The 22,675-nt window shown below is 34.7% G+C and overlaps 1 protein-coding gene across 2 annotated transcripts in view; it reads left to right on the top strand.

The window, feature by feature from the left end:
• LOC124356652 (1-phosphatidylinositol 4,5-bisphosphate phosphodiesterase classes I and II) overlaps positions 1 to 22,675 on the top strand; it is a 352,296-nt gene that overhangs the window by 139,795 nt on the left and 189,826 nt on the right. For both annotated transcript variants that reach the window (XM_046807779.1, XM_046807778.1), the window contains exon 2: positions 16,724 to 16,801. In XM_046807779.1, the coding sequence (XP_046663735.1) occupies positions 16,724 to 16,801 (78 nt within the window). The remainder of the gene's footprint in view (positions 1 to 16,723; positions 16,802 to 22,675) is intronic.

Raw genomic sequence — 22,675 nt, 5'->3', positions numbered from 1 at the left:
AAAAGGACATTCCAAGTCAAAGGATTTCTGTTCTCAACCAATTCAAAACGTAACAGTAACAACTTATGGTAGTGGTTTTGTCAATGCATACATAACAAGGAAATATCAAAACCAATGCGCCATCATTCTTCAATTGGTACCGAACCGAAGTAAAGCATTGCAGAACAATCAAGAGATCTATGGGTGTCCTAACGTTAATTTGTTAAACGTGTGGGCGTCATAGAAATAATAAATCTTCTCGTCAACACCAGGAGACTCTGGGATGACTTCAAGTTCCTTGCCACCTTGTGGTGTATTCAACTTGATGCCGTCTTCCACTTCTAACCGACTGTCATCAGACATCAGACTGACGCTTGGACCGTTGGTCCGCTCCTATTCCAAGTTCGAACATCACACACAATCAACAGTTTCCACATCGCCTGCTCCATAAAATCCAGAGGTGTCCCTCGGCAATTAAAAGGCGATTGCCAAAAAACCAACGAATCAGCTCTCTCTCAATGGCAAAGTCAATATACCATACTTGCCATGTAAGGTGCCAGCAGTTTGGTCGATGAGTCACACAGTGTTCTTTTCATTAATTGGAATATTTTACTTTCTCGTTCTGCCACTTATGAGGTTCAACAAGTATGTGAGCGAAATAACCAAATACCGTCAACACTTTTACAGTTAATTAAATTGAAGTTGTTATTCAATTAAATTAAAATGCACTATTTATCCAGTCACTCTTTACAGAAGTCATAGTGATTTACTTTCTCGTTCTACCACTTATGAGGTTCAAAAAGTATGTGAGCGAAATAACCAAATACCGTCCACACTTTTACAGTTAATCAAATTGAAGTTGTTATTCAATTAAATTAAAATGCACTATTTATCCAGTGACTCTTTACAGAAGTCATGTGATCAATTGAAAAGTGTACTGCGTCCAATTCGTGTATTTTAACTAATTTGATTTCCGTCATAATCTACTCTAATCAAAGTAATTTAATTGGGGGTTTCATTGAAATGGTGTATTTCAAAGCGATGGATTGGTTTAATTGAAGTGGGCAGGGTTTTCTTTGATCTTCATCACGTTATATCATCGTTTTCAGAGTTTTCCTTAGAAAACGAATGGTACATTGTGGTAATACGTTAGTTACAGATCTCTAAACTATTTGGAACTTTTAAAATACTCTTGGAGTGTGAGGTTTCGTATAAATAAATAAATATTTATTTTCCAAAATTTACGCACATGTTTACAATAAATGACAAACTTAGGAAGTCACTGACCAAAATCAAGTAGCTGGTCAGTGTAACAGACTAACAATACATAAATAAACAGTTTATAGCTTATAGCTTGCTCTCACATAAAAAAGACTAAAAAGTCAACAGACTGCTTTTCCGCGACGTCTGCTCAAGACTACAAACAAAACTACAACCAAAAGAAATACGTATAGCAGATTTTTATACAATGTACAGTGCTTATTGGAAAGTAATTAGACAATGTAAAAAATAAAAAACAGTTTTGAAAAAATACAATCTTACGCACTAAAATCATAAATAATTTAAAAAAATACATAAAAAATATTAAAATAATTTAAATTTAATTAATGTATTATATAAAATTACATACATATATCAGAAAAATCACATACGTACACATACATGCATATGATGGAACATCCACCCATTGTAAAACATACATTCACACGCACACACTACTATGATTATGATAGTTTTACACAATCAGGTTACAAATGATGTTATAATGATGTAAATAATGTAATAAGTGGTTGCATAAAACTTAACTCGTTAAAAAAGCGATATCAAGTTTTTTAAATAGCCAGGATTTTAGTAAGGAGCAGAATTGCTTTAAGTTATTACTCGATTTGTTTTCATCAGTAATTTGATTAAATAATCTTGGGCCTATGTATTGAATGGATTGTCTATAGAGTTCTTTATTAACTTTATGTAACCTGAAGGTTCTGCTTTCGCTATTTCTAGTTTTATACGTCAAACTACTTGTACCTAAATTTCCGCTTCTAATAAAAGAAATGCTCAAAACTTTGCATACGTATAGATGTTGTGTTGGTTTGTAGTATGTTGAAGATCCATTACAGAAATTCATAGGGCGAACTGTTAACCACATTGATAATGTACACATATAAATATATGGTTCGTTCTACTAATATTCAAGACAGCATGAAAAATGATATTGAAAAAACATTTTATATTTTTTCTTAATAACAAATTCTTGAAATAATCTTCCCTCCAGAGTATTTTTAATTTCCCTGTTGAAATTGGTGTTTTGTTGTATCCATTATCCGTTCTTCAGAAAGAAAACAAACGGTGTCTGTTCACCACTCCCCCCCTCCCCCCCAACACAACGCATTGCCATTGTGTAGCTGGGAGAGATGAATTACTTCACAGAGAAAAGTACACAGAGGCTGGCGACTCATAACACAGTCAATTGTTGGAAAACGTTTTATTAATTTTAATTTTGGAAAAAAATGTTTAAAGAGCACAGTAATTTAAACCACGTTTGGTCGATAAAACGCAGTAAAATGCTGTTTTCTATATGGCCGATTCTATTAGTTGACACAATATTGACTGGCTTATTGCGTGCGTAACGTATGGGGTATGCTGAATCCTGCATGATACGTAATACTCCGCATAGTTTAATGTACAATTTCATACATCCATTTCAAAATGTCTTTCAAACAGCGTAAAAGAAGTAAGTTCCTTGCAATTTTTTTTATTATTAAAAAGGAGAGACCGATCCCCTTTTAAGCCTTATTCTGTCCGTCCTCATGGACCACTGGCCTGTGCGAGGATCTTATCAAACAGAATAAGGGGGAGAGTCGATACAGAACAAGGTCGATGGTACTGATAAAAAGTGCAACAGTCACAGACAGGATTTGAACCTGCGCTATCTCTAACTCAGACCCAAAGTCCAACGACTTAGACCGCTCGGTCATCGGCACTCCCTAATTATTTAGGAGATAACGAAAGTGCCATTTTTTGAAACGGAACATAGCCTGTTATTCTGTTTAGGGATTTGAGAGACTTTAAACAGGTACTAGAAAAGTATTTAATATTGTCTTTCACTGTAATAATATAAACTGAAGTGTTAAGGCTATCATATTTGTACTTAAATGTAAAGGCTATCACATTTGTACTTAAATGTATGTCCATATATTTGTGCTTAGTTTAAGGTAATCAATTAATGTTAAGTGCATGGCAGTAGGTTGCTCCATAGAAGAAGAAAAAGAATCAATTAATGACAAAAATCATGTTTGGTAATGTTAAAATTATAACAGTTTACTCTTATAAATCAGTATTAAGTATAAAAGAGTAAGCAAAATGAAGCTCATATATTATAATATTATTATTACATTATATTATAATGTTAAAATTATAACAGTTTACTCTTATAAATCAGTATTGAGTATAAAAGAGTAAGCAAAATGGAGCTCATATATTATAATATTATTATTATTATATTATATTATAATGTTAAAATTATAACAGTTTTCTCTTATAAATCAGTATAAGTATAAAAGAGTAAGCAAAATGAAGCTCATATATTGTTAATGATTTTAGTATTGGCGTACACAGTAAATTCATGTAGCCAATATGTTTACCTTTAAACAAACGTATTGTAGGCGAGGATATGTAATCATTAACTTAGTTGAAATAATTTTTTCGGCACCTCTTAAGATTCAGCAACCGTTCCGTTAAACTCGTTTAATAAAGTAATGATTATTCGTAGTTCTTATATAATGCTATTTAAGAATTATCAGAACATTTATAATTGATGTTTCTAAAACATTTTAGATATCATGTTAGGCTTCTATGTCGTAGCCGTACAAAGTTTTCAGAATGATTGAAGCCAAAAACATTTCAGCAGTGCAATTGAATATGTACAAACGTAATTTAAAAATTCATAAAACAACCACTGATAGGCTTGAAAGTATTACAAATGTTAAGACTTCAACTTATGGTGTTTCTAAATTTTAGAAATTATTATTTCATCGCGCCAAGTAGTTATACATTGTCATTCCAAAAGTGTTGTATAAGTTAAAACGGATAACTTCCGTAATTTGATACATGAGAGATGACAGTAGTTATACATACATACTTTCACACTTTTCAGACGTACAAAAATAGGAGAAATACTATTGAATATCCGTAATTGAGCAGATTCAAGACTAATCTTGATACTTCAATTAGAAGAGCCAACTTCTTTTATTCGTCGTTTACGTATATTTTCCCGAGTTACCGATTGATTATCACATGTCTAAGGAATAAAACGGTAGAATAGAACATCGAAGAACTGTCACTTTAATTTTTAGATCTTAAAAATCAATAGATCTCTTAATTGGACCAAGAGGAACCTATGTATTTTCCCGGTCCTACCAAAAGTACTGTAGATTTGATTAAATCTTACATAGAAATTAAGAAAATAATTACAAATAAAAGCTTCTTTGTTTAAACAAAATGAAGTTTACGTTAGTAATTGCTTAAAATAAATCACGGGTGTATAGAATTACGTGAAGAAAATGTTATCATCGGTAAGAGTACTGTAGGTAAAGGCACGTGTCCATGTCTTGCGCAATAAACATACCGCTAATAGAGTGTGACGAAGGGCCTCTCATGTCGAGTACGACAGCAATAACACAGCAGGTCTGCAGCCCACATGAACTGATTGAACACGGTGTACGGTCAACCGCAAATGTGCGGCAGGGGATTATTAAGTGCGTCACTCACTGTTCAGTTCCAGTTCGGTTGTTTATCAATTATATATTACGCTCGTGTGCGTATGCATCGCTTCCATTATGTCACGACTGTACGCCGCGCCGCGCCGCGCCCCCTAGTGATCGCTGGTTCTAGTGATGTCACTAAATGCTAAACTGTTGCATCTGTATCGTTTAAATTTATTGAATAGTGATTACCAGTGATTACATAATGCAGGATATAAACGTGTCCTATCTCTAATTTAGGTAGTAAAGTCACCAGCATTTTTATGATAAATACGGCTGTTTGTCAATAAACCCTGTTGATTTTTTAATTATCAAGAACGACAAAACGAGAGAGAAAAAATATAATAATTTAGATATATAAAAGTAAACTATTATTACTTAATCACTCCGAACCGGTATTATTATTATTATTGCTAACCGTATTAAGGACCCGGCATGTCCTTCTTGTAATCATGTCGTTGCTAGATCACGGGTTCCTCTTGGCCCGAGGAAAGGTCATAGATCAGTCCGTATGTCTTGTCTGTCCATCCGTCTGCCGGTCACTTTTCGATAATTCTTGATAGGAAGGTTCTAGACAATTGAAAATAGATCATGGGTTCTTTTTATTCCAAGGAATAACCTTATTGATATTGAGGTCAAGAGGTCATAGAGGGAACCAGAGAGGCGATGAAAGCACTTGGTCACAATGTATCAGAATCTCTCCCTACCACAGAGGGGATGAAAGTAAATAGTTGCACTGTATCAGACCCTCTCTCCCTACCAGAGAGGGGGTGAAAGCACATAGTTGCACTGTATCAGACCCTCTCTCCCAACCCGAGAGGCGATGAAAGCACTTAGTTGCACTGTATCAGACCCTCTATCCCGAACAGAGAGGGGATGAAAGCACATAGTTGCACTGTATCATACCCTCTCTCCCTACCAGAGAGGTGATGAAAGCACATAGTTGCACTGTATCAGACCCTCTCTCCCAACCCGAGAGAGGATGAAAGCACATAGTTGCACTGTATCAGACCCTCTCTCCCAACCCGAGAGACGATGAAAGCACATAGTTGCACTGTATCAGACCCTCTCTCCCGAACAGAGAGACGATGAAAGCACATAGTTGCACTGTATCAGACCCTCTCTCCCGACCAGAGAGGCGATGAAAGCACATAGTTGCACTGTATCAGACCCTCTCTCCCAACCAGAGAGGCGATGAAAGCAATTAGTTGCACTGTATCAGACCCTCTCTCCCGACCAGAGAGGCGATGAAAGCACATAGTTGCACTGTATCAGACCCTCTCTCCCGACCAGAGAGGCGATGAAAGCACGTAGTTGCACTGTATCAGACCCTCTCTCCCTACCAGAGAGGAGATGAAAGCACATAGTTGCACTGTATCAGACCCTCTCTCCCGACCAGAGAGGCGATGAAAGCACGTAGTTGCTCTGTATCAGACCCTCTCTCCCGAACAGAGAGACGATGAAAGCACATAGTTGCACTGTATCAGACCCTCTCTCCCTACCAGAGAGGAGATGAAAGCACATAGTTGCACTGTATCAGACCCTCTCTCCCAACCCGAGAGGCGATGAAAGCACGTAGTTGCACTGTATCAGACCCTCTCTCCCGAACAGAGAGACGATGAAAGCACATAGTTGCACTGTATCAGACCCTCTCTCCCGACCAGAGAGGCGATGAAAGCACGTAGTTGCACTGTATCAGACCCTCTCTCCCGACCAGAGAGGGGATGAAAGCACGTAGTTACACTTTATCAGACCCTCTCTCTCTACCAGAGAGGGGATGAAAGCACGTGGTCGCGATGTATCAGACCCTCTCTCCCTACCAGAGAGGCGATGAAAGCACATAGTTGCACTGTATCAGACCCTCTCTCCCGACCAGAGAGGCGATGAAAGCACGTAGATGCTCTGTATCAAACCCTCTCTCCAAACCAGAGAATCTATTTAAGCATCAAGTTGCACTGGTCAGTCCACTCTCTCACCCAAATATGTAAAACCCCTAGTTACATTGTGTATGATACTCCAACTAGTTCAAATATACGGGGTTCCTTCCTACTAAGTACAAGTCAACAGTACAGAGTCGGAAAATTAAATTAACAATGAATAAGTGGTTTGAAAGCTGTTGTTTAGTCATAAAGAAATTATTTCTTCAATTATTAAAAAACTATCTTCTGTATATTATATCATATTTGTTTGTATAACGAATACATGCGTATAAATATTATGGCCAGGAAATCAGCAACTGGAATAATCGATCATAATAACACAAATGTGTGATGGTGGCAATTTATTCTGTCACGGACTAGAAGACAGAGAAAACAAAGGGAAAGCTGCTTATTTATCAACGTGTTGTCAGGCCGGCCAACTTTATGGAGACAAAAATATGGTTTCCGGGTGTCAAAACAAAACCACAAACGGAAAGGGAACACATTGACTTTTGTGGCTGGCATAAATAACTGGATTTTATCGGAATGTGTCACTCTTATTTCTATACATTGGAAATGTTCAACGTTTGATGTGATGAGACTTAAGCTATGATTAAGGAAATAAGTAGACAAATATCGCTGCGCTTTTTGGAACCTATAGCTATCGTGCGACAAAATGTTCCAGATATACTGCAATTTCTGAATTCTAGTGAGATTTATTTTCAGGATTGAAAAAGCTTATTGAAAGCAGCAGCTTCTTATGTAAAAATCAAAGAATTTATAGTACGAAATATCCAGAAAGTATTCATATTCTTCTGGAACCATTCAAACAAAGGAATATTCAAAATAAACCTTTTATTTTATTTATTGTAAGATATATTTTCAGAATTGAAATGGGCTTGTTGAAAGCAGTAGCTTCTTATGTAAAAATCAAAGAGACTTTTATTACGAAATATCCAGAAAGTATTCATATTCTTCTGGGACCATTCAAACAAAGGAATATTCAAAATAAACCTTTTATTTTATTTATTGTAAGATATATTTTCAGAATTGAAATGGGCTTGTTGAAAGCAGTAGCTTCTTATGTAAAAATCAAAGAGACTTTTAATACGAAATATCCAGAAAGTATTCATATTCTTCTGGAACCATTCAAACAAAGGAATATTCAAAATAAACCTTTTATTTTATTTATTGTAAGATATATTTTCAGAATTGAAATGGGCTTGTTGAAAGCAGTAGCTTCTTATGTAAAAATCAAAGAATTTATAGTACGAAATATACATAAAGTATTCATATTCTTCTGGAACCATTCAAACAAAGGAATATTCAAAATAAACCTTTTATTTTATTTATTGTAAGATATATTTTCAGAATTGAAATGGGCTTGTTGAAAGCAGTAGCTTCTTATGTAAAAATCAAAGAGACTTTTAGTACGAAATATCCAGAAAGTATTCATATTCTTCTGGAACCATTCAAACAAAGGAATATTCCAAATAAAAAGTTTAGATGTTTAATAATGCAACCATATTAGGCTACGTTTAAATTTGACATTACCTACGCATGAAACTAAGAAAAATGTATTATCCACCAAGTAAGCAATCTGTATTGAAGGCCTGCATAAATTGTACGTGAAATTATTAATTGTTCAAAAGAAACAATTTCATCCAGCAAATTGTAAAAAAGTAAGTAGGTCAGGGGTAGAGTCAGTAATTTCTGTGCGCTCCGAAGAAGTATTTGTCACAAAAGAAGGGTGAGCCATTGTAGTATTTTGATGGAGGCACTCACACTCAGTGAGGGACATGTCAGGCTTCCATTATCCGATCCATCTTTGCGACCACATCCTCTCACTTAGTTACTGAGATTGGCTTCATATAGGAAAGTACAATGATGAGGTCTAATTGGAAGAATGGTCAATGTGATAATTAATATCATGACTCCTATGAAAATATATAATATTTGAAATAAATTAAAGTAATATTATAAACTGAATAATGATATTAAATTGAATAATTAAAAAAAAATGGTTTGAAGTCAAATTCATTAATAGGTTACAACAAAACACAGGAAACAGTGAAATAACTATTATTTTTCCAAGGCAGTCATATAAATTTGCTATTTCATTAAGACAAATTATGAAGCATTTAAAGAAATTCCTACTTAAATATGTATGTAAGTAAGGATTTTTACAACTGGAAGACATTCGAATTTTTCTAAATGTTCTAAATTATAATCGCACTTTTTTTAGGTGAAAAAGGGGTTTACCCCTTTATTTATAGAAAAAGTACTGAGAAGTGTTTTTGTATCCCCTACATATCCACCATATCCATAATTTCATGAATGAACGATCACTAGATATTTATTGTAGGTGACATAATTTAAAAAATGCATTGCAAATAAAAAGAAAAAACTAATGTTTGAAAATATGAATTTAACCTTTTTAGTGTAGTTACGTGCAACTTTTGTACGGCATCACATCATCTGTAATTTTATTCCGAATGTTTGAAGTTTGTTTTTGACGATTTGAAGAAAAGAAGATTTTTTCCAGACATTCGCCATTGTTCAGTGACATAAAAAAACTGTAACACTAAATTTCGAGATCTGCAATCTGGTCTCTTCTTCAGGTAAATAACTAACCTAACACATAAGTACAAACTAGGTTAAATAAAAAAAATTAATAGTAACTATTAATAGATACAAATTTTGTTTTTTTGTTTTTTATATTTTATAGGGTAAAAATATTTTTGGGGTTTTTAAATTCAAAACACCCTGCATATATTGCTTTTTGAATAGTTTTAAAATTTGTTGAAAAAGTACGCTCGAGTGACAGATTAAAAAAATCTGACAGTGACAGGTTGTAAAAGTAATCTCTCAACCCTCCTTTTAAGAAAAACGAATTGAAAACCAGAGTGAGAAAATGGTGATTAGCTCTTTCGAGGGTGATATATTCAGTCAGAATTTCCAATGTCAGATAATTTTGGTCCATATTTGCGGGAATCTCACTAGGTCTGCACCGGCAATTAACCACTATGCTACATTGATCGAAGGACTAATAGCAGTACATCCAAATACGCATTATTTGGAAAACGATACCTTAAGAAAGTCATTTTCATGTTCCTCAAACACAATGTGGAAAATGTGTGAAATCTGTGTTTAAAAATAAAGCTTCTATAAAACTGAAATGTTTTTCTGTAATAAGGCCATTAGGTTATAAAGCTGTACATACTAAATATTAACTCATTAAAACGAGGCGTTCTTAAATTAAAAATATTGATGTGAAAACGTACAAAATGGCGGATATACGGGTAATAATTGAGCTCTCAAAACTTTTAATATGACATTTAGGTTTGTCTTTGGTTCAGTAATAATAGCTGAAAATATTTTTAGAGTTTTGGGACACTCTGTAGTATAACTCCCTCCCCTCACAATCAGACAAATGTTTTAACAAAGGATGGTTTTGGGTTTAGAAATCCAAAAGAATGAATGTTACCCAATAACTCCTTAAGTTCAGTTATGAGGCAGATTTAAATCGGCCTATTTTTATCGTCTATTGTTTCCAATAAGTAAGTAAATAGTCGGTGAATTAACGGTGTGTCCTAAAACCTTAAGTTTTTCGTATATTTGTCTGTATGTTTTCGTTTATCAAAATATTAAATCTTTTTTACCAGTTAGGATAAATTTATGAAACTTGAGAATTATATTAAACTTTGGTATACTTTTTTGAAAATACAATATTAACAAAATCCGTTTCAAAATGGCGGACGTATAAATTATTAAAAAACATAACCCAAAACCGGGAATAGTTTAAATGTCCCTCATTTTGAAACGAGTAAAGTGATTTTGTTAATATTGTATTAAAAAAAGTCTATCGAAGGTTAATACACATCTCAAGATTCATAATTTTATCTTAACTGGTTCCAAAGATGTAATTTTTTTGATAAAAAACAGATACAGACAGAAGGAAAACTAAAGGCTTTAAGGCCATACCTTCATATGAACTTTTTTGCTAATTTTACATGTAGACACTTTTCAAAGTTTTGGAACACTTACTAAACACCCTGTATAGAGTAGAGGTGTTGTGGGTGTGACCCAAAAATATTACTTTAGAAAGAGAACACGACAGTAACTGGAGTAAGTGTTCATAAGAAATTTATCTAAAGCATCAGAGAAGTTATCCGGCATGGTAAAGTCCACTCCGAATATGACTGAAAACGAAAAAACAAAAAGACGATGTCTGAGTAGGATCAGGCTGCTGCGCAGCAGGTATGTCAAGTAATTGGAAAAGTTAGCGTAAATATAATTGACATTGACGGGTGTACATAATTGCACATTTAATGAGAACAAGTTTGCGGTGAAACAGCGAGAAGTTTTCTAACCGCGGCTAATTGAGAGGAATAGATCGGCCAAGATAAACAGCGTTGCCGGCTGGAACGAGGCCTAAAGACTATCAAAACAGGGCTTGTTTCGCTCGACCACCGCTGCTGTATTTTCACAGCTCTTCAAAGTTCTTGTTCACTTTAATATCGGTTGCTTTTATATTAAAAAACTTCGGCCTTTTAATCACCAATACCGCCAATATTAGTCTTCAGTTTTTAACATAGAAGATTGCGTAAACTGTGAAACTACAATCATAGCAAAGCTGTTCAGCGAAATTCAGTAAGAATCCACTGTGCAATGGAATAGTGGGAAAAGACCGTTTTCGGTAGCCTCATACTATATGGAAATTAAATATTTGTTTATTTATTTATATTATAATTGTATCACAGAGCAGGATTTTTACGCCGTTTAATTAACTATTAGATAATTTTTATCAGGCTATATCAGGCGCTTAGTGATTTTGCACTATCTGAATTAACTTAGTGTTATCTTGGTTTGAAAAAAAAAACAAGTTAGTTGCTTTATTTGGCACGGTTTTCCTCAAAAAAGTAACAAATATGTATAACGCATAGCGTAGCTATGGTAAGAAGGGTCGATTCAAATGAATTTTGAGTTTAGTTCCAGTTCACCTTCTTCGTTGTCGACTTTCTTTGGACCTCTTCAGACGAACATGACTCCCGATTCCAGGAGTCAAGTCTGAGGCAGCGTCAGATACCAGATGCTGCAGTAAAAGGAAGGTGAAATGGAACTAAACTCAAAATTCAAATATGTATTCCAAAAACTTTTTTATAATTCAATAGCAGTATTCTTAAAGTCGTGACATTAAAGCCTATCAGTTAATTGACATTCTCAGGATATGTTATTACAGTAAGACTGAATAAGTCTGCTCGTATGTAAATGGAAGCTAAACGTTTTCTCAACCCGAGTTTACAAACACGGAAGTTGGGAGTTTCCGATGTAATGTGAAAGTCAATTCTACGTTTTTGGTTCAATGGTAACTAGTAAGGTTTATTAAAATTATATACTCAGTTTTCAAAATTAGTGAAAGTAAGATATATGTATACTTTTTACAAGACGGGATATTTGTAGTTTATGTAAATTATAAGACGTTACATAACCTTGAAATCAATCTAGTTAATCTAATCATAGTTTCTGTATGTAAAATGGAGCATACCACCTTAAACGCTCGCTACGTTTTACATGTACATAAAGTACATTTTTCGTTTAACGTTTTTGTTGTTATGAATTATACTTGAATATGATTTATAAAAGAAACATGTAAAAATAATTTTTGCAAACCAAGTTTTTTATTTCTTCCATAAACTGTTTTTCTTTTTTTGTATGCGTAAACTGAAATAAGGTTACACTATTTTTTATCAATTAAGTGTAATGGTTACCCGCCGGCTGTTAGATTTATCAAGAAATAACAAACACATTCGATGTGACAATGTACTTTTTCATTTTCAAACAACTATGCTAATTTGAATGTTGAGTTTAGCTCCAGTTCAACAATCTTTTAATGCAGCGTCTGGTATATGACGCTCGAATCTGGAGTCATGTTCGTTTGAAGAGATTCAAAGAAAGTCGGCGCCGATGAAGCTCAAAACGAACCTTTACATCGTTTCGACATGAGAGACACGTATAGTCCAGGAGATTCTAGGAGTCAAGTCTGAGACAGCGTCAGATACCAGACGCTGGGATAAAAGGAAGGTGAACAGGAGCTGAGCACAACATTCAAATTGAATCAAACCTCTCTACCATAGCTACGGTATGTGTAAAAATACTATGCTAACCTGTTAACAATAAACCTATTTGATATCCTACTGAGTTAAGTTCATTTTTATCTCTGTAACTTGATCTCACGCGGTCCAATGGGTGTTAAATCCCCGACATGTGTTTATTTCCGGCATAATCTTCTCAAATTCAGGCACACCGATGCTTACGTCCCGTTCGTAAATTTTATACTCTTACGTGGTGAATGGTCGAAAACCTTTAATGAATCCATGGGGTTAGGATCTGGCAATCTTGCTGACCATGCTATAAGCACATACCGACCCAACGATAAGAAAATTGTTCGGCCAGAAAATCCTGGATATAATTAACTGTGGTAATGTGCTGGAGCACCGTCTTTCTGGTATATGGTTTGGTGTGGCATTTTAGATACGGCAAACATTTGTAACAAGTCCAAATAAATGTTCCTAACCAAACATTTACTTGTGGGTTGTCGTAATGCTGAATGAAGACCGTAACAGCAGGTTGAGTACAGTCAATGATATGTGGTGCTGTAATCAAGGGGCATCTCAGTAAATATCATCATAAGACTGATATTCACGTTAGTGGCTAAGTTGATGTTACGAACAGGGAGGTACGATAAGTTCGGATCTTTCCCAGTACGGACTGGGAAAGATTGCATTGTTCTTAAATTATAGTTTTAAGCACTGTGAGGTAAATGTACCCTTTAAACATTAAATGCACAATCTTCAATTTATTATATTCAACTTGTGATTGAAATCGCTTAATAAATATATTAAATAACCCCGCTGGAGTTAAATATTTTTTTTGCATCTAGGTAGTATTAGATTAACGAAGTAATTTTCCAGGTACGATATACAAACCAATTTTCAAAAATAGCATTGGTTTTGGAACATTCGCAATATCGATGTACCTAACTAAACAAATAAGAAAGCGGGAGGTAACGTAGTCTGCCAATGTGTTGGCAGTATCATTTACAGAGATTGTGATACTATTTCATCTTAGCACAATACATGTACATAAAGCACTCACAGGTTGAAACAAATAAGAAATCGTGCGGGAAGCAACGTAGTCTGCCAATGTGTTGGCAGTATCATTTACAGAGATTGTGATACTATTTCATCTTAGCACAATACATGTACATAAAGCACTCACAGGTTGAAACAAATAAGAAATCGTGCGGGAAGCAACGTAGTCTGCCAATGTGTTGGCAGTATCATTTACAGAGATTGTGATACTATTTCATCTTAGCACAATACATGTACATAAAGCACTCACAGGTTGAAACAAATAAGAAATCGTGCGGGAAGCAACGTAGTCTGCCAATGTGTTGGCAGTATCATTTACAGAGATTGTGATACTATTTCATCTTAGCACAATACATGTACATAAAGCACTCACAGGTTGAAACAAATAAGAAATCGTGCGGGAAGCAACGTAGTCTGCCAATGTGTTGGCAGTATCATTTACAGAGATTGTGATACTATTTCATCTTAGCACAATACATGTACATAAAGCACTCACAGGTTGAAACAAATAAGAAATCGTGCGGGAAGCAACGTAGTCTGCCAATGTGTTGGCAGTATCATTTACAGAGATTGTGATACTATTTCATCTTAGCACAATACATGTACATAAAGCACTCACAGGTTGAAACAAATAAGAAATCGTGCGGGAAGCAACGTAGTCTGCCAATGTGTTGGCAGTATCATTTACAGAGATTGTGATACTATTTCATCTTAGCACAATACATGTACATAAAGCACTCACAGGTTGAACATATTGATTTCACTCTTTATTTGAAGAATATGAACAGCGTAAAAAATTTTTATTCCTTTTTTTACGCATTAATATGTGCTCTAGAACCTTTTTAGTTTTGTCAATAAACATAGTTTATTCGTACAAATTTAAAACATTATTTACTCGTAAGGTTATTATTAATACAAGTCTACATTTTACAAAGAACAATAAAGGAGTATTGATGGACCTGAAGGAATGTAACGAAAGAGGTAGCTCACACACGGATAGATAGACAGAAGAAGTGCCCTTTTACCGTTTGACCCTAAAATCAATACCGCTCTTCTTTGGACCAAGAGAACCCTATTTAACAGGTTTCTAATCTTTAGGACCTTTCTTTTAAGAGTTATCGCACGGTTGTATAGATGGACGGATAGGCATAGAGACAGACCCTTGGATGGAATTTTTAGGACCTTTCTAACAAGAGTTACGTCACAGACGAACGAACGGAGATAGACGATTTAAAAAAGGCCCTGTTGGGCCCTTAATAAAAAAAAAAACAAAAAAAAAAAAAAAAAAAAAAAAAAAAACGCATTCTTGTTATTACAGAGCCAAACTTGAGATTGTTTACTTAGCCCATTTATTACTAAGCCATACGCTTATACAGGGTGTTCTTTTGAAAACATCAAACTCGTATTAAAAGACTTACAGCCCAAGTATCAAAATTCTGTAAACGGGAGTGTATAGTACTAATTGGGGGAATAAAAAAAATATATTTTCAAAATGCGGGTGCTCACCCCATGCCTCCCGTACCCAAAGCCAACATTTTGAAATGGCAAATAATACCTTGTGACAGACTTAACATCCTTAGACCTTTTTTGTGGGGTCAGTTGAAATCAGTGCTTTTTAAAACACATCCCACTGGTGTCCAAGACTTGAAAAACAGGACCACTGCTGAGTGCAGACACTTAACCGGAGAAACTTTTAGAAAGGTTAGGCAAGAATTTGAAAATAGTTTTTTGCTTGAAAAAGAATGGCTACTAATTTCAACATTTGATTTGAAGTTTACAAAGCATTTACAACATAATTCAGTGAGTAATTTTGTTTTTATTAGCAGTAGTACGGTAGTTTGTAGGGTAATAATTGTTGTGTAAGAAATTACGTTATTGGCTGCTGATATCAAACGGCTTGACCGATTTCAATTTTTTTACCAAAATACAGAATTTTTAATGAGCTTCAATTTGAGGTATCACAAGGTATTAGTTGCCGTTTCAAAATTTTGGCTTAGGGTACGGGGAAGGGCATGGGGGTGAGCACCCCTATTTTGAAAATAACCTTTTTGTTCCCCCAATTAATCATGTACATTTCCGTTTACAGAATTCTTGTGCTATAAGACTTTTAATGTGAGTTTGAAGTTTTCAAATGAACACCCTGTATAATCCAGATCCTATTGAGACAGTACCGTGTGTCTTTGACCACAGTAAAGTTACAGTAGGACGTTCAGTATGTCAACATAGAGTTACTTGTTGTGGTGTTTGAGCTGTACAATGTTTCCAATTCTTTTACACGTCATACTTATTAACGTGCATTGGGGAAATAGGCATTGCTATTATATCTTCATTGTAAATTTCGTTTTCATTTGTCTCTTCTTGTTCCCCTACACATGCACTCAAAACTATTATCACCGTGATTGATTTAGTCATTGAAAAACTATTGTGTCCAACAGTTTTAACGAATGTTCAGTGACTTTGGTATTGTATTTTAAACATATCGTAACAAATACACCTGTATCCACGATTGAGGTGTAACAATTTCAAGCTCAGAACTTCGTCAAGGTAAACCTTTGTTTGGTTAATTTTATTAGCTATGTAAATGTATAAATCGTTGTATTATTCGTCGTTCTTCACGCACCCACAGGTGGTAATGGAAAATAATGCGCTTTATTTGGTTTGTCCTGCATGTAAATTCTAAATCAGAGTAAAAAAAATAAAATGAGGGTTAACGTTTTGACAACATAATTCACTTGTATTGTATACTTAAATTCGCGTTTTTTTTAGTTATTATGACATGCGTCGGAAATTGTTTGTGATTGAAATTAGTTAGTAACAGTAAAGCCTAGTTTTATTTATATTTTGAATATTGAGAGATATAGTAGAAATTAATAATTAATAAAATATGTAATTGTAATGTGTCCTGTTTCAGGACAGTGGAGTGGGTACTCCCGTCACGTTGCGGGTGGATGAACGAGGCTTCTACCTCTACTGGACTGACCAGAACAAGGTGAGAACAATGTCGACCTGGCCTTTACCACAATAAACTTACACCTCTTTTGTGTTATCCAGGAAACAAAAGACATGCGATTCAAAAGGGACTTTTTAATACGGCAATGTTCTCCGAAAATTTGCATCGTCCAGTTATACAAAAAGTCAATCAATCAGACAAAAGTTTTGTATCACTGAACGATGGAAAATGTCCGAAAATTTCTGTTTTCTCGCAATCATTCCATCATAAAAAAATCAATTTTTAACCGAGAGCAATGCTATATGTTTAGACCGGTTTAATTTTACTATATTTATAATGTAATTTAACACGTAATTCAATGTTCAGTGTTGGTAGTATTGGGAAAACGTTTTTTTAATGGCGTCGATTCCTGAAACTGTAAACTCGTTTTGAAAATAATATCGAGTCGAATTAAGTTTTTTTTTTTTTTCATGTAAAAGTAAATTTTATTTTCAATTTGGTAAGAACAAAAGAACTTTTCTCATAGTAGTTCAAACATATTTAATTCAGAAATTTAAGCAACGTTTCTTTCAACTTCTGACTTTTGGAGAAGCAAAATTTTTGTGTAATTATGTTACACAAGTTAATGACTGTGATAGTGAGTAATCTGCGAAAATGCAGTACATATTAAACGCTCAACTTGTTTTCCCTCGACTGTCATAAAAAACTTGTTTTGTTCTTATCAGCACGTCATTTTTGAGTAACTTGTATAGTTAGTCACTAGTAGTAATTCAAAATTTTAAAAGCAGTAAAGTTTAAAATCTAGTTTCTCAGCTGATGATTTGTGTAAAGGTAACCAACTGGTTACGTTCTTAGGTAGCAGCAATATGCGCTATGTTCTACCATTAGGAAGTTGAACTAAATTTGGAACACTATTCTTTATTTGTTAAGACGTTTTATTTGGTGCAACAACTCATTATTCTGATTAACACGAAAATTAATATATATTTTTCTCAGAAATAAAAAATTGTAAGTTTTACAAATATGTTGGTAATATAATTGTGATTTTGTTAAATTAAAGTGTCCAAAAATATTTATTTTGTACCTTAATTCAATCGGATAATACTAGATTAAAAACTAATTACTAGGTATTATTTAACGGATATTTATCTTTATGTACACTATCTTTCTGTATTTTTTATTTTATTTTACATATCAACGGACATATCGCCATTTTTACAAATATTAGACAAATAATTAGATAATTCTACTCAATATGCTAAACTAAAACGATGAAATAGTTGGACCATGTAAAACATTGCTAATCTGTATCCTAGTTGTAAATAAAAATAGTGACAGATAATTATGAATAAAATTTGCAAGTATACCCTGATCAATTGTAGCAAAAGATTGATTTGAGTGAAAGTTTTTCGGCAATTGATAAGTAGTAGTGTAAAATTAGTAAAGACTTAAATAAAGGTAACATGCAAGTATAAGAATATAAATTTAAAGATACTTACAGCAATAACAAGACTTGTAAGTATATATATACTTAGTATAACAATATAAAATGTGTCACATATGTATACATGTAAAACATTATCGATGTTTACATTTAATATTTTTGAGAAATGGAAGTGTGACATTATGTTTGTTAAACACATACTTATCAGCCATTCCCTCCAATAGAGACAGGTACATGAAGAAAGGTATACTGGTAGGCGGAATTGGCTAAACAACTAGTATTATTTAGCCTAGTAATATAATTCTACTGCGAGAGTACATAGGCTACTTATTAGCCTTACGCTTCCATGGATACAGATAGATGAAGAAAGGTATACTGGTAGGCGGAATTGGCTAAACAACTAGTATTATTTAGCCTAGTAATACAATTCTACTGCGAGAGTACATAGGCTACTTATTAGCCTTACGCTTCCATGGAGACAGGTAGATAAAAAAAGGTATATTGATAGTCGGAATAGGCTAAACAACTGTATTCAGCCTAGTAATACAATAATACTGCGAAAGTACCTACAAAAATAATCACCCTTTACCTCATTTGGAGATAGGTAGATAAAGAAAGGTATACTGGTAGGCGGAATTGGCTAAACAACTAGTATTATTTAGCCTAGTAATACAATTCTACTGCGAGAGTACATAGGCTACTTATTAGCCTTACGCTTGCATGGATACAAATAGATGAAGAAAGGTATACTGGTAGGCGGAATTGGCTAAACAACTAGCATTATTTAGCCTAGTAATACAATTCTACTGCGAGAGTACATAGGCTACTTATTAGCCTTACGCTTCCATGGATACAGATAGATGAAGAAAGGTATACTGGTAGGCGGAATTGGCTAAACAACTAGTATTATTTAGCCTAGTAATACAATTCTACTGCGAGAGTACATAGGCTACTTATTAGCCTTACGCTTCCATGGAGACAGGTAGATGAAGAAAGGTATACTGGTACTCGGAATTGGCTAAAAAACTAGTATTATTAAGTCTAGTAATACAATTCTACTGCGAAAGTACATAGGCTACTTATTAGCCTTACGCTTCCATGGAGACAGGTAGATGAAAAAAGGTATACTGGTACTCGGAATTGGCTAAAAAACTAGTATTATTAAGCTTGGTAATACAATTCTACTGCGAGAGTACATAGGCTACTTATTAGCCTTACGCTTCCATGGAGACAGGTAGATAAAAAAAGGTATATTGATAGTCGGAATAGGCTAAACAACTGTATTCAGTCTAGTAATACAATAATACTGCGAGAGTACCTACAAAAATAATCACCCTTTACCTCATTTGGAGATAGGTAGATAAAGAAAGGTATACTGGTAGGCGGAATTGGCTAAACAACTAGTATTATTTAGCCTAGTAATACAATTCTACTGCGAGAGTGCATAGGCTACTTATTAGCCTTACGCTTCCATAGAGACAGGTAGATGAAGAAAGGTATACTGGTACTCGGAATTGGCTAAAAAACTAGTATTATTAAGCCTAGTAATACAATTCTACTGCGAGAGTACATAGGCTACTTATTAGCCTTACGCTTCCATGGAGACAGGTAGATAAAAAAAGGTATATTGATAGTCGGAATAGGCTAAACAACTGTATTCAGCCTAGTAATACAATAATACTGCGAAAGTACCTACAAAAATAATCACCCTTTACCTCATTTGGAGATAGGTAGATAAAGAAAGGTATACTGGTAGGCGGAATTGGCTAAACAACTAGTATTATTTAGCGTAGTAATACAATTCTACTGCGAGAGTACATAGGCTACTTATTAGCCTTACGCTTGCATGGATACAGATAGATGAAGAAAGGTATACTGGTAGGCGGAATTGGCTAAACAACTAGTATTATTTAGCCTAGTAATACAATTCTACTGCGAGAGTACATAGGCTACTTATTAGCCTTACGCTTCCATGGAGACAGGTAGATGAAAAAAGGTATACTGGTACTCGGAATTGGCTAAAAAACTAGTAGTATTAAGCTTAGTAATACAATTCTACTGCGAGAGTACATAGGCTACTTATTAGCCTTACGCTTCCATGGAGACAGGTAGATAAAAAAAGGTATATTGATAGTCGGAATAGGCTAAACAACTGTATTCAGTCTAGTAATACAATAATACTGCGAAAGTACCTACAAAAATAATCACCCTTTACCTCATTTGGAGATAGGTAGATAAAGAAAGGTATACTGGTAGGCGGAATTGGCTAAACAACTAGTATTATTTAGCCTAGCAATACAATTCTACTGCGAGAGTACACAGGCTACTTATTAGCCTTACGCTTCCATGGATACAGATAGATGAAGAAAGGTATACTGGTAGGCGGAATTGGCTAAACAACTGTATTCAGCCTAGTAATACAATAATACTGCGAAAGTACCTACAAAAATAATCACCCTTTACCTCATTTGGAGATAGGTAGATAAAGAAAGGTATACTGGCAGGCGGAATTGGCTAAACAACTAGTATTATTTAGCCTAGTAATACAATTCTACTGCGAGAGTACATAGGCTACTTATTAGCCTTACGCTTGCGTGGATACAGATAGATGAAGAAAGGTATACTGGTAGGCGGAATTGGCTAAACAACTAGTATTATTTAGCCTAGTAATACAATTCTACTGCGAGAGTACATAGGCTACTTATTAGCCTTACGCTTCCATGGAGACAGGTAGATGAAAAAAGGTATACTGGTACTCGGAATTGGCTAAAAAACTAGTATTATTAAGCTTGGTAATACAATTCTACTGCGAGAGTACATAGGCTACTTATTAGCCTTACGCTTCCATGGAGACAGGTAGATAAAAAAAGGTATATTGATAGTCGGAATAGGCTAAACAACTGTATTCAGTCTAGTAATACAATAATACTGCGAGAGTACCTACAAAAATAATCACCCTTTACCTCATTTGGAGATAGGTAGATAAAGAAAGGTATACTGGTAGGCGGAATTGGCTAAACAACTAGTATTATTTAGCCTAGTAATACAATTCTACTGCGAGAGTGCATAGGCTACTTATTAGCCTTACGCTTCCATGGAGACAGGTAGATGAAGAAAGGTATACTGGTACTCGGAATTGGCTAAAAAACTAGTATTATTAAGCCTAGTAATACAATTCTACTGCGAGAGTACATAGGCTACTTATTAGCCTTACGCTTCCATGGAGACAGGTAGATAAAAAAAGGTATATTGATAGTCGGAATAGGCTAAACAACTGTATTCAGCCTAGTAATACAATAATACTGCGAAAGTACCTACAAAAATAATCACCCTTTACCTCATTTGGAGATAGGTAGATAAAGAAAGGTATACTGGTAGGCGGAATTGGCTAAACAACTAGTATTATTTAGCCTAGTAATACAATTCTACTGCGAGAGTACATAGGCTACTTATTAGCCTTACGCTTGCATGGATACAAATAGATGAAGAAAGGTATACTGGTAGGCGGAATTGGCTAAACAACTAGCATTATTTAGCCTAGTAATACAATTCTACTGCGAGAGTACATAGGCTACTTATTAGCCTTACGCTTCCATGGATACAGATAGATGAAGAAAGGTATACTGGTAGGCGGAATTGGCTAAACAACTAGTATTATTTAGCCTAGTAATACAATTCTACTGCGAGAGTACATAGGCTACTTATTAGCCTTACGCTTGCGTGGATACAGATAGATGAAGAAAGGTATACTGGTAGGCGGAATTGGCTAAACAACTAGTATTATTTAGCCTAGTAATACAATTCTACTGCGAGAGTACATAGGCTACTTATTAGCCTTACGCTTCCATGGAGACAGGTAGATGAAAAAAGGTATACTGGTACTCGGAATTGGCTAAAAAAACTAGTATTATTAAGCTTGGTAATACAATTCTACTGCGAGAGTACATAGGCTACTTATTAGCCTTACGCTTCCATGGAGACAGGTAGATAAAAAAAGGTATATTGATAGTCGGAATAGGCTAAACAACTGTATTCAGTCTAGTAATATAATAATACTGCGAGAGTACCTACAAAAATAATCACCCTTTACCTCATTTGGAGATAGGTAGATAAAGAAAGGTATACTGGTAGGCGGAATTGGCTAAACAACTAGTATTATTTAGCCTAGTAATACAATTCTACTGCGAGAGTACATAGGCTACTTATTAGCCTTACGCTTCCATGGAGACAGGTAGATGAAAAAAGGTATACTGGTACTCGGAATTGGCTAAAAAACTAGTATTATTAAGCTTAGTAATACAATTCTACTGCGAGAGTACATAGGCTACTTATTAGCCTTACGCTTCCATGGAGACAGGTAGATAAAAAAAGGTATACTGGTACTCGGAATTGGCTAAAAAACTAGTATTATTAAGCTTAGTAATACAATTCTACTGCGAGAGTACATAGGCTACTTATTAGCCTTACGC

The sequence above is a fragment of the Homalodisca vitripennis genome, chromosome 3 (assembly GCF_021130785.1).
Source record: "Homalodisca vitripennis isolate AUS2020 chromosome 3, UT_GWSS_2.1, whole genome shotgun sequence".
In the NCBI taxonomy this organism is placed as follows: Eukaryota; Metazoa; Arthropoda; class Insecta; order Hemiptera; family Cicadellidae; genus Homalodisca; species Homalodisca vitripennis.
This window is presented reverse-complemented; position numbering and strand designations above follow the sequence as displayed.